The 15,561-nt window shown below is 34.4% G+C and overlaps 1 protein-coding gene across 1 annotated transcript in view; it reads left to right on the forward strand.

Annotated features, from left to right (window-relative positions):
* FBXL13 (F-box and leucine rich repeat protein 13) overlaps nucleotides 1-15,561 on the forward strand; it is a 257,446-nt gene that overhangs the window by 189,947 nt on the left and 51,938 nt on the right. The window contains 1 exon segment of the mRNA XM_025041933.1: nucleotides 6,256-6,339. Coding sequence (XP_024897701.1) covers nucleotides 6,256-6,339 — 84 coding nt within the window.

Below are 15,561 nucleotides of genomic sequence, written 5' to 3' on the forward strand. Positions count from 1 at the left end.
TTTTTTTTTTTTTGGTTTTGTTATTTTATTTTAGATGAGCTGACACCTTTCAGTATTTCCTGTAGTGCAGGCCTCGTAGTAGAGAATTCCCTCAATTTTTGTATGTCTGGAAAGGTCTTAGTTTCTCTTTCATATCTAAAGGAGAGCTTAGCTGGATTACATTATTCAGGCTGGCAATTCTTTTCACTTAATAGTTTAAATATTTGATTCCATTCCTTTCTGGCTTGTACAAGGTCTGCACTGAGAAGTCTGATGATAATCTAATGGGTTTTCCTTTATATGTTACCATCTTCTTTTCTCTGGCTTCCCTGAGAATTCTGTCTTTGTCATAGATTTTTTGATAACTTTAATACAATGTGTCTCAGTAAAGGCCTTTTTGGGTTGAGACAATTGGGTGTTCTGTTGACTTCTTGAATTCTAATCTCCAGCTCATTCTTTAGATTTGGAACATTCTCATCAATGAATTGTCTGAAAATGCTTTCTAGTCGCTGCTCCTTTACCTCGCCTTTGATAATGCCCATTATTCTTATGTTTCCTCTCTGATGGTATCAGCTAGTTCTTGTATTTCTCTTTGATTAATTTTCATTCTTCAGTTTCTTTCTTCTTCCTTCTGTTTTATTTCTAGATTTCTGTCTTCGATATCACTGATCCTTTCCTCCATTTGGTCAACACTATTTCTCAAGCTCGCTATTTCATTTTTCAACTCTTGCAGTGTGTTCTTTATCTCCAGAAGTTCTATTTGGTTCCTTTTAAGGGTTTCAATCTCCTTGCTCTGCTAATCTAGTTGTTTTTTCAATTCCTGATATTGTTCATTTGAGTTGTTTTGGATCTCACTGAGTTTTTTCAGAAGTAGCATGCTGAATTCACTATTATTTAAGTCACATATTTCTATGTGTGTAAGCTTAGTTTCTGGAGATTTTTCTCTTTCTGAGCTGCCTTGTCACCTTGGTTGTTCATGGTGTTTAATGGACTATTTCTCTGCCTGGGCATTAATGAGAATGTATTCTGTTGTTTTTCCAGAAAGATTTATTATATAAAAGTCTCTCTTTAGCCTGCTATAGAGAAGGCGCTTTTCTTTTGGTTTCCAGTAGGTTGTCTAAGCCACTTGGATCCCTGCTTTATATAAAGCCTAAATATCTTTTTTATTTTCTTGTAGATATTTAATCACACTTGATACTCTCAGTTTTAGTCCCTGTCAGTGTTAGCAACAGTTTCAGTAGTGTTTGCTCAGATTCCCCTGGGGTTCCGCAGTGATAGGTCTCAGAGAATATGGGGGGAGGGGCCCTCTGAGTTGAAAGTTGGGGGCTACGGCTCAGCCTTGGTTTTGCAACCAGGGCTGGTAAAAATCTACTGTTGTCCCGTCCCGCTTCTCTGCTTTCTGCCCTGATGACTGGACCCTGCTGCCGGCTGCTAGAAGTTCTGGCACTTCCAGGCAGGCTGATCAGGAAAGTTGCCGCACCTTTATCCCTTCCTCTCCTCCTGCAAGGAACTCCAGCAGCTGCTAGAGACAGCTTCTTTATTTCTCCGAGTCCACCTCCCGACACCCGGGGTTCTGACCTGTGGTAGCTCCTATGCGCAGATCCCATGCTCAGACGTGCTGGTGTGCAGTTTTGGTGTTTTTAGTTGAGTTTTAGATTTCAGCTTATTGTTGTTTCAAGGGGAGAGATCTAAGACGTCTCTCACTCTGCCATGTTTCCAGCTTCTTCAGAAATAGAAGTCTGCCTTTTGAGTCTTATGTCTTGACATTCCCTTCATTGGACCTGATACCAGAACTGTAATATAAATCACTTACTAGGGACTCCTGGACCCCTCAGATTCAGGTTCCTCAATTCCATGGCCTATGAAGGAATAAAGTGCTCAATAGCATTCTTGTGAATTCCTGGGGCCTCACATCCTCATATGACCTCTGTGTGTTACCCTACGACAATTTAAAATCAAAACCTTTCCTGTAAAGCATTCATGAGTATGGCTGACTTTTGAAGAAAATGAAGGAGGCTTTAAATTTTCACAATGTTACAACTTTCCTGAAAAGCAAGCATCCATCTGCCTTTTGCCCCACTGAGGCCCAGTCACTTTATCTTGCTGGTTCCTCATTCCTCCTTATTTTTGCCTTGTCTTCTCACCCTCCTCTCTCTGTCCCTCCCAAAAGTAAAAGCTTGGCACCAGGCAACCCCCAGGACTTTTATCTCAAGCATCTAACAAGGCGTTAATCAAATTAAAATGAAAATGAAACCCCACAGCTTTCTAGTTCAGGGAAATTCTTTGGCCAACTCTTCAGATAATTTTTTAAAATCCATTATAAATCTATGCATGCCATACTGTTTCATATCTTAATGCTTTTGCACATTCTGTTCCTTCTGCCTAGAATGTCCTTCCCTTTATAGTTTTCTTGGTAACTTATACTTCCCCACTCACAATTCTCCTCCATGTAGTCTTTTCCAATCCACGGTAGCTGGTCTCATCATCCCTCTTTGGTACCACCACGTGCACAATATTTACCTTTCACTGGGTCATAATTATCTTTCGTACATGTCTGTGTTCCACGCTAGACTGTGGGCTTCTTGAGAGCAAATACTGTACCTCATTGACCTTTATACTCCCAGTTTCTATTCCAGAGCCTGATCTGTATAATACATGCTAAATAAATATTTATCAAATGAATAATGAATTAAAAATGAATTAATTTTGCCCAGACCTGAGATTTAAGACTTTCTAAAGGTATAATGAAAGAAAGTCTGTAAAACGTTGGAACCATTACTTGTTTCAGAGAACACCTCCTAATTTGGAGCATTTATGAACCTCATGGTGCCAAGTAGAACATTTACCTATTTGGCTCTGAAATTCTTTAGGTCATTAATCTGAAAAGCTTCTGAGTCAGAAAGCTATTAAAAAAATGAATCCCGTCGACTAGAATAGTGTGTTTCACTTGTTCAGAGAGGCTGGCCTCCCGTAAGCAGCATGAAGCAGTTTTTAGTGGAGGCCTCAACTCCTCCAGCTGGCTTAGATTTGTTGCCACTCAGTTACAAAGTTGTGTTTACTTACAGCAGCAAGGCCTTATGATAACTTGTCCAGCACATAAGGATGATGACATATCTTGCTCCCTGTCTTGCTAATAATAGATTGGCCATCTGGGTCTGAGCAATTTCTGTATTCATCTTAGACTGAAGGATGTTGTAGAAATATTTCGAATTTATAGTTACACAATTATTATATGAATTCAGTTTTTACAAACATCTTTATTGAGATATAATTCACATACTATAAAACTCATCAGTTCAAAGTGTACCAACTCAATAGTTTTAGTATATTGATGAAGTTGTGCAGTCATCACCGCAATCCAATTCTAGAACATTTTCATCATTCTGAAAAGAAACCCCTTCCCATAAGTAGTCACTCCCTATCCCTGACCTACCTTCCAGCCCACTATAGGCAACCACTAATCTGCTTTCTCTTTCTATATATTTGTTTATTTTGGACTTTTCAGATAAATGAAATCATAGAATATGTAGCTTTTTATGTCTAGCTTCTTTTACTCAGCATAATGTTTTAAATGTTCATCCAAAGTAGTAGGCATCAGTACTTTTTTATCGACAAATAATACTTCATTGTATGAATATAACACATCTCACTTATCCTTTCACCAGTTGAAACATTTGGCTTATTTCATGTTTTTTCTATTTTGAATAATGTTGCTAGGAACATTTGAGTACAAGCTTTTGTGTTGATATGTATTTTCATTTCTCTTGGGTCCATACCTAGGAGTGGAATTGTTGAGTTATATAGTAAATCTATGTTTAACTTTTTGAAGAACTGCCAGGCTATTTTCCAAAGTGACTGAACCATTTTACATTCTCATCAGCAGTGGATGAGGGTTTTAATTTCTTCACTTTTTATTATCTGTCTTCTTAATTATAGCCATCCTAGTAGGTTTATAGTGGTATTTCATTGTGGTTTTGATTTGCATTTACCTAAAGGTTAATGATGTTAATTAATTAAATTTTGAGGTCATACATTTTAATTAACAACTATGGTGATAAAATATAGTATTCTATTTAATATTAGTTAATATTAATTTTTAGTATTTTGGGGTAAAGAGTTAAAGAGAATATAGACTGTTAAATTTAATAATTAGCAAATGTACTTCATTTCCAGATGAACTTAAAAAGTTCTAATTTGGCTACATAAAAGTAAAAAAAGATGAAACCTTCAGAGATAGTTTCATGGGACAAATTCCCCATAGCATAGTAAAACATACTTAGCCATTATCAAGTATAGGGCAAAGATACAAACCTTGCATCTCTTACTTAATATTTTTATTCAAACAATTGGCACAAATTCGGATATCTAAATCCAATTCTTCTAACATGAATAAAATAGCATCCACATCTGGAACCCAGACCACATGCAATGGCTCCACAGGGCTTGGTCATTCTTTGTTTTGAAACAAGAAGACAGAAAACATAATAACAAAAGAATCCACATTTGCAATAAAATTAAAATAACTAACAGAGTGATTTTATTTTGGGGTAGTGTACAAAACCATTAAATGAAATTATAAATTGTAGTTTAAACAGTGGATTCAATTAAGAAGAATTTCATGCACTCTTTTCCTTGATTTAAATTAAAGGGCCTAATATGAAAAAAAAAACAAGATATATTTGCATAATCATTTTCAATTATGGTCTAAATGTGTTTAGGATCAATAAAATGTAAACCAGTCCTGCAAATAAAGTTTTAAAAGGAGAAATTTATATACTATTTTTGGTATTTTTCCCTTCTAGCCAGCTCTATGATCCTAAATGCAAACAGGAGAATGGCATCTATAAGACACATTAGTCAGATTGTTATCTGAATGTTACACCATTTTAGGGGGGAAGGTACTGAGAAATGGGACAGCAAGACAAAACCACAATCAGATATCACCTCACACCTGTCAGAATGGCTATTATAAAAAGTAAACAAACAATAAGTGTTGGCAAGCTTGTGGAGAAAAGGGAACCCTCATCCACCATTGGTGGGATTGCAAATTAGTACAGCCGCTATGGAAAAGAGTGTGGAGATTCCTCAGAAAAACTAAAAATAGAACTACTTTATGACCCAGCAATTCCATTTTTGGGTATTTATCTGAAGAAAACGAAAATGCTAATTCATAAAAATACATACATCCTTATTTTCACTGCAGCATTATTTATAATAGTCAAGATATGAAAGTAACCTTGGTGTCCATCAACCGATGAATAGATAAAGAAGATGTACACACTCACCACAATAGAATATTATGCAGCAATAAAAAAGAACAAAATCTTGCCATTTGCAATAACACAGATGGACTTTGAAAATATTAAGTAAAATAAGTCAGACAAAGACAAATGCCATATGGTTTAATTTATATCTAGAATCTAAAACCAAACCAAAACAAAACAAAAAAATGAACAAACAAAACAAAAGAAGACTCATAGAAATAGAGATCAAATTCATGGTTGCCAGAGGGGAAGGGTGTGGTGGGGATAAGTGAAAAAGTTGAGGAGGAATATAATTGATATTATTGTGATAAGTTTACATGGTGACAGATGATTACTAGACTTAGTACAGTGATCACATTGTAAAGTATATAAATATTGAATCACTGTATTTTACATCTGAAACTAATATAATATTATATATCAACTACACTTAAAAAATATTTTAAATTTTAAGGGCTGAAAGGATGATCTATTTTTTTTCAATAAAAAGAAACAAGGCTTTTAAACTGAAAAAGTGGAGAATTATTGATGAATATTTACCTGTCTATGAGCCTTTATATAAAGATTTGTTTCCTCTCTTTTCCAGCAATTAAACATAATAAAATGAGCTAAAGATTTAAAAATTTTTAGGTTAGGCAAAAATAAGAATTTATTGACAAATAGATTCATTAGCCACATTAAATGTCTTCAAAATAAAATTATATGTTTAGGGGTCCTCTAGATTTGTTTATATTGATTCCGATAACATTTCCCTGGAATCAAGTAGCAAGATAAGGAGTTTTCTGAGTCTGAGATTGTGACACGTTTTGTAAAACTTTAGATGGAGACGACTTGAAAATTTTGTTTAATGATGTTGCCTAAGCAAAGTGATTTTATGATTTGTTAAGTGTAAAGAAAGATAAGACAGAAGCTAAGTTTTTTTTAGTTTTTATAAATGGTTGTTATCTTATTGGCTATATACATTGTAACTAAATTAGAATCACAAAATGATCTTTATGTTAAATATTTTTAGGGTTTGATGATACTTTCCAGACATAGAAAATTAAAGGACCTTTCTCTATCTGAGTGTTACAAAATCACCGATATTGGAATTCAGGTAAGATAATTAAGTCATTTTGTTAAAGAATTTAGATTGAAAATTAAGCACGAATTGAATAAACTTTGTATGTCACGGTAGAAAAAAAATGTGTATTGGAAATATAACAACATTTATGTGATCTTGGTTGAGACAAGATCAACTCCTGGCCTTTAGTCAGGTCTCTGCCACCTAAGTGACTGAGAGGATTTGTTTTCTCATTTTCCCATCTACTCTCTCCCTTCTCAGTGTTAGACTCATAGGATAATTAGGGATAGGTAGACATTTCACTTGGATAATGATGAAATTTAATATGGTAAAGTCTTATCATGTAAGAAGGTATCTGTATATAGAAATGTTATATAATCTAACCATGAAAATTGAAAAATATACCAGATACTTAACAATTAGGAACTTAAGTTACTCGAACACAATTAGCAGCATACTTCCCAGAATGGAAAGCATGAGATAGGTAATTGAATAGGATAAATGATTACATGTTCAATTTGGTACTTCAAGAATTAATGAGAAAGGTAAATTTCTTAGACCTGGTATTGAGGGAAGTAAAAGAAGTCATAAGGTAGATATTGTGAGCAAGCTACAACATGACATTAAACATCTCAATGTGCTGCTTAGAGAAAACAGAATCAAGTGTCATACATGTATTGAAGTAGGATAGAATCTGGTTACCTATTAGTAAATCATGGAAGGTAACATTTTTAAAGGGAACCAATAACCCAGGAATGTGGAAACTGTTAAATACATTGGAAGTGCCACATAAAGTGTCCTGAGAGTTCATAACCCCTGCCACTCATGAAAACCTGGGACTAAAGTAGGAAAAAATGAAAAAAAAAAAAAAGAAAGAGATTGAGAGAGAGACAGAGAGACAGAGAGACAGAGAGAGAGACAGAGAGGGAATTCTGGGCACTAAGAGCTTCTCAAGCAAGTTTCACTCAAGGAAGGAAGGAAGGAAGGAAGGAAGGAAGGAAGGAAGGAAGGAAGGAAGGGAAAAAAACTCTTACTGAAGTAAAAAGATTTATCCTACAAGTGGAAAAATAACACAAGTGATAGTTGCGACGTCAACAGAGAATGGCAACCTTGAAGTTGTCTTCCATGAATTTGAAATGAACTTTACAAGACATTCTATCATGACTAATAGGAGAATGTTATATAAACTGGTGATCTATAGCGGTGCCAGGTCAAATAGTGCTCTGGAGCTCTAGACTTTAGCATAAAATTCTAGAGTTCTAGAGCTAAAGGAATCTTAGAAACATCTAAACCATCTCCTTAATTTTACAGGTGAGGAAAGTAAGGCCCAGAGGGCTTAAATGACTGGTCCAGTCCTGTACCTCCTCAATAAACTAATCTAACTATAGTTTTATGAAAAATGAAGAATAGAAATGGAGAATTGCTATTTTAAATGATTGATTGACAACATGGCTTAGTGGGGAAAAATTGTTTTCAAATTACTTTTGCTATATTTCATTGTGTCTGGACAATGTAATGATACTTAAGGGGAAAACGTAACACTGTTAAGAAATCCTTAAGAGCCATGCCTACCAAGCAATGTCAGTTTCTCCCAATTTCAAACCCTGGGTACTAAAGTTCTAAGAAGTCTCTAAGAAATGTGCTTAGTAGTATATGCAATTGTATAAAGAGTTAAAAAGAACAAACACTATCCTTCAAAACAAAGATCACAGAGAGGACAAATAACTTCCATATAAGACAATACTGTAACTCTACAATGACAAAAAGGGTTACAAAGCATTTAGATGTGTGCAATCCACTAGGAGAAAAAGCCAAAATGTTCCTCTCAGGTTAAACCATGATTTACTTATCACAGTTCATTTAAGGGTTAAATATGCATTTACACAAAACTTTATCCATAAGTATGATCTAGTCAGGATTTCAGAAAGTCTTTGACAAGATGATAGAACAAAGTTTATTAAAATAAAATAGTTAAATATTAAAATTTCTCATATTGGATTATGTTTCTTATATGGTGATCAATTACATTTGACCAGTAACTACAAATCATTCAGAAGAATTGAAACCTACCATGGTGATGACATAGCCTCTTAATTTTTAAAATGCTCCTTGAGATGAGAGAGTGCTGATCAAAGTCTAAGGCTGAGTATCAGGAAGCCAGCACTTTCTGCATTTCTCTTTGAAGTGGGTTCCAGGCATTTTTATTTTCATACTATGGAGCCTGAAAATTACACAATTTTTATGTGCTTTGAGATTTTAAATGAAAGTATTTACCTATATGCCAACTATATGATCATACGGCTAAGTTTGGCATAGCTTTAAAAAATTGTAATCTTTTAAAAATTGGTGTGCATTTATTTTCAGTAATCTAAAAGAGAAAATAAAAAGGGAGGAATACAGGAGCATAGAAATACAGAATTATTTAATTATTAGTTGTATAAAATCAGCTGTTCTATTCAAGTTGACATAAAAAAAATTCATCATCTCTCTTTTTCTGCTTTTAGTGTGTGTGTGTGTGTGTGTGTGTGTGTGTGTTGTGCCTTTTATCCAGTTTTACCCCTTCCAAGTTTGTAAGGTTCACACTTCTGGACATGTGGTAATTTCTCCTCTGTGCTTCCTCCAGCCCAATTATTAAGTTCCAAAAGAAATGGGACAAAGAATGGGAGGAGAAAGTGACACATACGTCAATTCCACAATTCCTCCTCTGGTTTTACAAAAGAGAGAATAAAGGAGTAAAATAAAGTAATTAAATTGAGATTTTAGATTATCCACAATTTATCAGGAATTCTTTCTTGTTACTTCTAAGAGGTGACTACAGGAGATTCTCTTTTTAGCACAAGACATCTAAAACCTATATTCTACATAATGATTTAAAGTGAATAATGAGAAAGTAAACATTTTTACCCTTGTTAGTTTTTGCAAGAGTCACAAACATAATAAGAATAAAAAATTACCTCATTTTCATGTTTTACTGGAAACCACAACATGTACAGATTGTCTGGAGTCTCAGTATTGACTTTTTAGGATCTGGTTTTAATTACTTTAGGGTTTTTTTTTTTCTGAGAACATTAGACATTCAATGATCATGTTAAATTAAATTTATTGAGTGCTCTTGGAAGACAAATATTTTGGAAGAGATATTTAATACTGTCATAATGTAGCATTTCTCAAGTAAACTTTTCCTTGAGCATTTTAAGAATTTAATTAAATAACAGACTGTCAAATTTGGCAAAAGAATTGGTTTAATTGGGATGTTATAATACAGATAAATTAGAAGTTCTGTCTTAAGTTGTACATATCTTAGCATATATTAGATTATACACATATGGCAATGTGTCTGTATATTTATTAAACCCAAATTTTGTATAGCAATATTATAAAATTACATATTTCTAGGCTAAGACCAAATAAATAGTGGTAAATATTCAAAACAAATAATAAAAATTAGACTGTTAAAGAATCATCTTTTTGTTTATACTTTAATTTTTTAAATTAAATATCCATGTAAATGACAAGGCTCTTTTCCTATGGAAGTGTGTGAATTAGCTGTCTCATAGCAAAAACAATGGTATAATATTGGGAATGTGGGGCTAGCTATAAAAAGTCCTAATTTTTATTCTGATTCTGTCTCTTACATGGCCAAATAATTTTAAGCAATTCATTTAGCATTGTAACAATTCGTTGCCCCTGTAGTGGCTATAATTGTGAGGCAGACAGGAACTAGCACTCTAGAACAAAGGTTAGCTTTTTTTGTAAACTTTCTGTAAAGTTTTCTACAAAGGTCATATAGTTTACATTTTAGGCTTTGTAAGCCATGCAGTTTCTGTCACAATTGCTCAACTTTGCTAGTGTAGAGTGAAAAACAGCCATAGATAGTATGTAGACAAATGAGAGGCTGTTTCAATAAAACTTTATAGACAATAAAATTTTACATGTCACAAAATATTATTATTCTTTTGATTTTTTTCAAACCAAAATGTAGAAACCATTCTTAGAGTATGGAACATACATACCTAGGTGACAGACTATATTCGACCCACATGTAAAAATTCGGTAGTTTGCCAACATCTGCTCTACAACCTGACAAAGCTTTCTAATTTTGGCTCTGTCAAGATGTGTGACTTTGGGCAAGTAAACTTCCTTTTCTGGGCCTAACATTCCTCACTTGCAAAAACTGATATAATAATAAAACAGTCTTCCTGTTGTGAGGATTAAATAATATAAAACATCTGAGTAATTAGCATGGTTCTTGCTACACAGTGTGTGATGACTATTACCTATTAATATTATTATTATTCCATTTAATAGAAAAGAACTAATATATACCAGCAAATAAAAAATAAATATTTTTAGATAAAACTTGGATAGTTTATTTCATTTAGTTAAACACAGTCAGAAAACAAATAATCTCAACAGCCAAATTGCTTTTAATGGTAAGAAAATAGTTTGGAATATGCTCTTGAGAGAAATAATTTACTAATTTTTACGTCTATGAATGAACCAAAGAATTCTTCAGAGTCATTGAAATTATAATTGACTAAATTTGTGTATGTAAGAATGCTTAAAAATTCTATTACACTACATAAATATTAATTGATATAATTCTTGAAAACAGTATAAGAGAATAAACCAGGTAAAAAGAAAGTGGATCATTTTTTATTGGAATTATTATATTAAACATATTTTCCAACATCCTAGTTAATTTAATATAATACTTAGAATATTGATGTACAAATTTAGGGACTTAATTAATGCTATTTGTTTTTGACAACTTGCATGTACCCTAAGTCCCAGATAGGAGTGTTTTTCATCTTTATTCAGCCTGAGTCTATATCTACTTCTGTTACAATCTCCTAACAGTATGCATCGTGTTAGTCTGCCACAAATGCAGGCCTCTCTGTTTAAGCCCTCTCATCTCCCACCCATCTATGCATAAGATTCGTCAAATCTTGGAAGAAAAGGATCTACAGGGCCAACATGAGCAGATGGAACATTCCTTTTTGTATATTAAATTTGTATCCTGCAACTTTGTTATAACTTCTTATTAGTTATTATTATTACAGCTTTTTTGTTGTTGTTCTTTGAGATTTTCTATGTTATGATCATACCATCTGCAAACAAAGGCAATTTTATTTCTTCCCAATCTGTATAGCTTTTCTTTTTCTTGTCTTATTGCATTAGATAGGACTTCTAGTGTGATGTTAAATAGGACTGGTGAGGGAGGACATCCTTGCTATGTTCCCTATCTTAGGGGGAAAGCACCTAGTTTCTCACCATTAAGTATAATGTTAGTTGTAGGTTTTTTGTAAATGTCCTTAATCAAGTTGAGGACGTTCTCTTTTATTCTAAGTTTGCTGAGAGTTTTTCTTGTGAATGGGTGTTGGATTTTGTCAAATGCAATTCTGCATCTGTTGATTTGGTCATGTAATTTTTTTTCTTTAGCCTATTGATGTGATGGATTAGATCGATTGATTTTCAAATTTCGAACCAGCCTTGAATACTTGGAATAAATCCCACTTGGTCACGGGTGTAATTCTTTTTATATATTATTGGATTCTATTTGCTAATATTTTGTTGAAGATGTTTGCATTTACGTTCGTGAGAGATATTGGTCTCTCATGGTAATATTCCTTTCTGCATGTCTATGTGTGGTTTTGATATTAGGGTAATGCTGGCCTCATAAAATTAATTAAGAAGTGTGCCCTCTGCCTCTATTTTCTGGAAGAGATTGTAGAGGGCTGGTATCATTTTTCTATTAAATGTTTGGTAGAATACACTACAGAAGCCATCTGGGCCCGATGCTTTACATTTTAGGTTATTAATTGTTGATTCAACTTCTTTAATAGATATAGGCCTATTCAGATTATTTAGTTCTTATGTGAATTTTGGTAGATTGTTTTTTTCACAGCATTGGTCCATTTCATCTACGTTATCATATTTGTGGGCATAAAGTTGTTTATAGCATTCCTTTATTATCTATTTCATGTTTATGGGACCAGTGGTGATGGCTCCTCTTTCATTTACAATATTAGTAATTTGTGTTACTAAAACAAATTTAGTAATTTGTTTTTTTCTTTTGGTTAGCCTGGCTAGAGGTTTATCACTTTTATTGATCTTTTCAAATAACCAGCTTTTGGTTTAGTTGATTTTCTCCATTGTTTTTCTACTTTCAATTTCATTGATTTCTGCTCTAGTTTTTATTTCTTTTTTCCTTCCACTTACTTTGGGTTTAATTTGCTCTTCTTTTTCTAGTTTCCTAAGGTGGAAGCATTGGTTATTGATATTTTGTCTTTCTTTAATATATGCGTTCAATGTTATAAATTTCCCTCTAAGCACTTTTTTTATTGCATCCCATAAATTTTGATGTTTTGTCATTTATTTAAAATATTTTAAAATTTCTCTTGAGACTTCTTTGATCCATGTATTGTTTAGAAGCATGTTGATTATCCTTTAACTATTTTAGAATATTCTAGCTATCTTTGTTACTAATTTCTAATTTAATTCCATTGTGTATGATTTCTAATCTTTTTTGTTTCCACGAGAGCACTATTCATGTGGTAGTAAGGTGTATGGTAGGGAGGGGAGGCATTCTACCATCATATGATTAGGTCTCAGTCTTTTAATGGGTCTGTGCCCCAGGATTGTGGTCTTTACAAGTGCTTCTTCACCCCTCTTTCTACCTCCTGCTACATTTAGGTAAGACAGGGAGGTTAGAGGGGTTGAATTGGTTATTTCCCTTACCCCGTGCTAAACTGGCTCTCATAAAACCCATGCTGGTTAGGCTCTGATAAAATAGTTTCCCTTGAGGGTAGGTCTTTGTTAGTGAGAACCAATGCCCTAGAAGTATTTTAAAATGATACTTTCCCCCACCCCTTGTAGGAAGCATGAGGGGATTTTTCTCTGATATTCACCCTAAGGACTTAGTAGGCCTCCTGGAAGTAAATATCACAGAAGTATGGGGGTCCACCTAGGGCTGCACCCCCAGGAATTTCTCTCTCAAGCTAGAATAATCTACTCTCAGTTTCCAATGGTTAGTTAATCACTTTTTAAATGTTCCTACTCATACTGGCTCCTGCGAAGGCTTTTCCTCCTAGAAAGCCCTGACTCTCTGTATTTGCCTGTCTCTCCACTTTTCAGGGTGGCAATTTGCTTTCTGACCTTAATTATATGATAGATCAAACAAAACTTGTTGATTTTTCAGTTTTCTCCGCTTTCATAGTATTTTGTGAATGGAAGTGATTTATAATCTTGCTCTAAGTCATGAAACAAGTAAGCACATGAGCTAGGGTATAAAATATCTAATTCCAGAGCATCAATCCTAGTCATTATGCTTTAAAAAGGAAAACTATAGGAAGATTTAGTTGAGGTGCTTAATCCAGTATGGGAATGCCAGGTAAAACTTATCTGTTGGAAACTCACTTTAATAAGAAATATAGAAGTTAGATTGAAAGGCAAAGGGAAGAGAGGACAGCTTTCTAGATTAAAGGTAGGAATATAAGTTAAGAGGTTTTTGTTATGGTCCAGGGAAGAGAGGATGGCAGCCTGAACAAGGGCAGTAACAGAGAGGCTGCAGACAGGTGAATGGACTAGAGAACTTTAAGGTAGCAAAATCTATGAAACTTGATAGTTTGGATGGAGACAAGGGTGAAGACATGGTTAATAATGATCTCCAGGCTCTGACTTGGCTGCCTGGGAGTTTGTGGTACTCTCATTTTCAAGCTTTTTTCCATAGCCAAGTCACATAGCCAGGGCCACTACCTACCAAGTCCCATTCAGCATTTTAGCATTTATTGTTGCACTTTCACTTCTTATGAGTGATTTTGTCTGTGCTTCTTCTAAGCTCTCTTCACCTCTCTACTCTTATAAAAGAGTCTTTTTAAGCATCCTCTCTCCCATTCTCTCTATAGTCTACAGGCTTGTGGTGGCTGCAGACAGACTAAGGGAGCTCTGTTGGAATTTGTTTCTATTTTTACACTACTTACAGGTAATTTGAAGGTTGTAGCATTCTCTGTCTCCTAGTAATGCTGAAGGTATGGGTCCCATGTGGTTTTATTTGTTCTCTCTGTGGATTTTATGGTTTGGGGAAGAGAGAGGAGATTCAGACTTAGATAATTGTCATCATTTTTCAAACCCAAACATGGCCTCCTCATATCTTTTATTATGAAAAAGGTATCCCTAACAGATACATATATCTGTTTTTTGAAGCTCTGAAACCAGAATGCAGTAGGTAGAATTTATAACTACATAAAAGAAATGAGGTGCACTGGTTCAGCCTCATCTACTCTCTTGTGTTTTTCTGTCTAGCTTGTGGCTTATATTCTTCACAAGTTGTTTTACTGGTACCTTGTGAATGTCACCATTGATGAATTTTAAGAACCTAGTTGTAGCCTAGGTTAAAATCATGTTCTCTGATGATCACAAGGGTGTCTTACAAATTTTGTTTATGAGATGTAAGCAGCAGTAGAGATGCTAGAACCGCCACTTCCTTCATTCTTTTCTTATGGTCCCCTCTTTTTTGAGACCTTCAATCTTGCCCTAACTGTTTGGACATTTGAGATAACAAGTTCCTTCTCTCCTTTGATCTTCAATGTGTTTTAATTAATTCTCCATTTAATCCACTAGGTTACAAACTTCTGGTTTTGCTTTTTATTTTACCTTTAATTTAGTAACAGATTTATCTTGATTTACAAATAGAAAGGGAAGGAAGTATAGTTGAGAGATCAAGGAATAAGGGGCTAAGAAGAGTGACTATGTTAAGCAAATCATGAGCTACTTCATAGTTGGGAGAACAGCAAAGCAAGATCCATTGCTGTTCATCTGGCTTTCAGCCTAACCAAGGACTATTTAGTAAGTGAAGTGATGTGGAGTCCAAATGCAGACTGAGGGTTCAGGGATCTCAGTCCTGTACCCTGGACTACCTGTGCTTCTAATTAGTTTGGAGCATCAGGTTGGAAAGTCCTAGGAGTATCCACCTCATTCAGCAGCAGCCCTATCTAAGTCCTCCTCCCTAAGAAGGTCTTATGGCCAGCCTGTTCTGGACATTTCTCTCTAGAATGTATGAAGAATTGGATTCATGACTTGCCCTAACAAACATTCATGTTGGATTCATTCTTGCCTGAACAGCACAAACTAGATTACTCTCTAGGGACTCTTTTCTGATCTTAAACTCTTACTTCGAATCACTAAACTTTTTGACTATTGCTTATGCAAGATTCTCATCAATCATTCTCATCAGTTGATAGACTCCCACCCCCT

The sequence above is a fragment of the Pteropus alecto genome, unplaced genomic scaffold, assembly GCF_000325575.1.
Source record: "Pteropus alecto unplaced genomic scaffold, ASM32557v1 scaffold109, whole genome shotgun sequence".
Taxonomy (NCBI): Eukaryota; Metazoa; Chordata; class Mammalia; order Chiroptera; family Pteropodidae; genus Pteropus; species Pteropus alecto.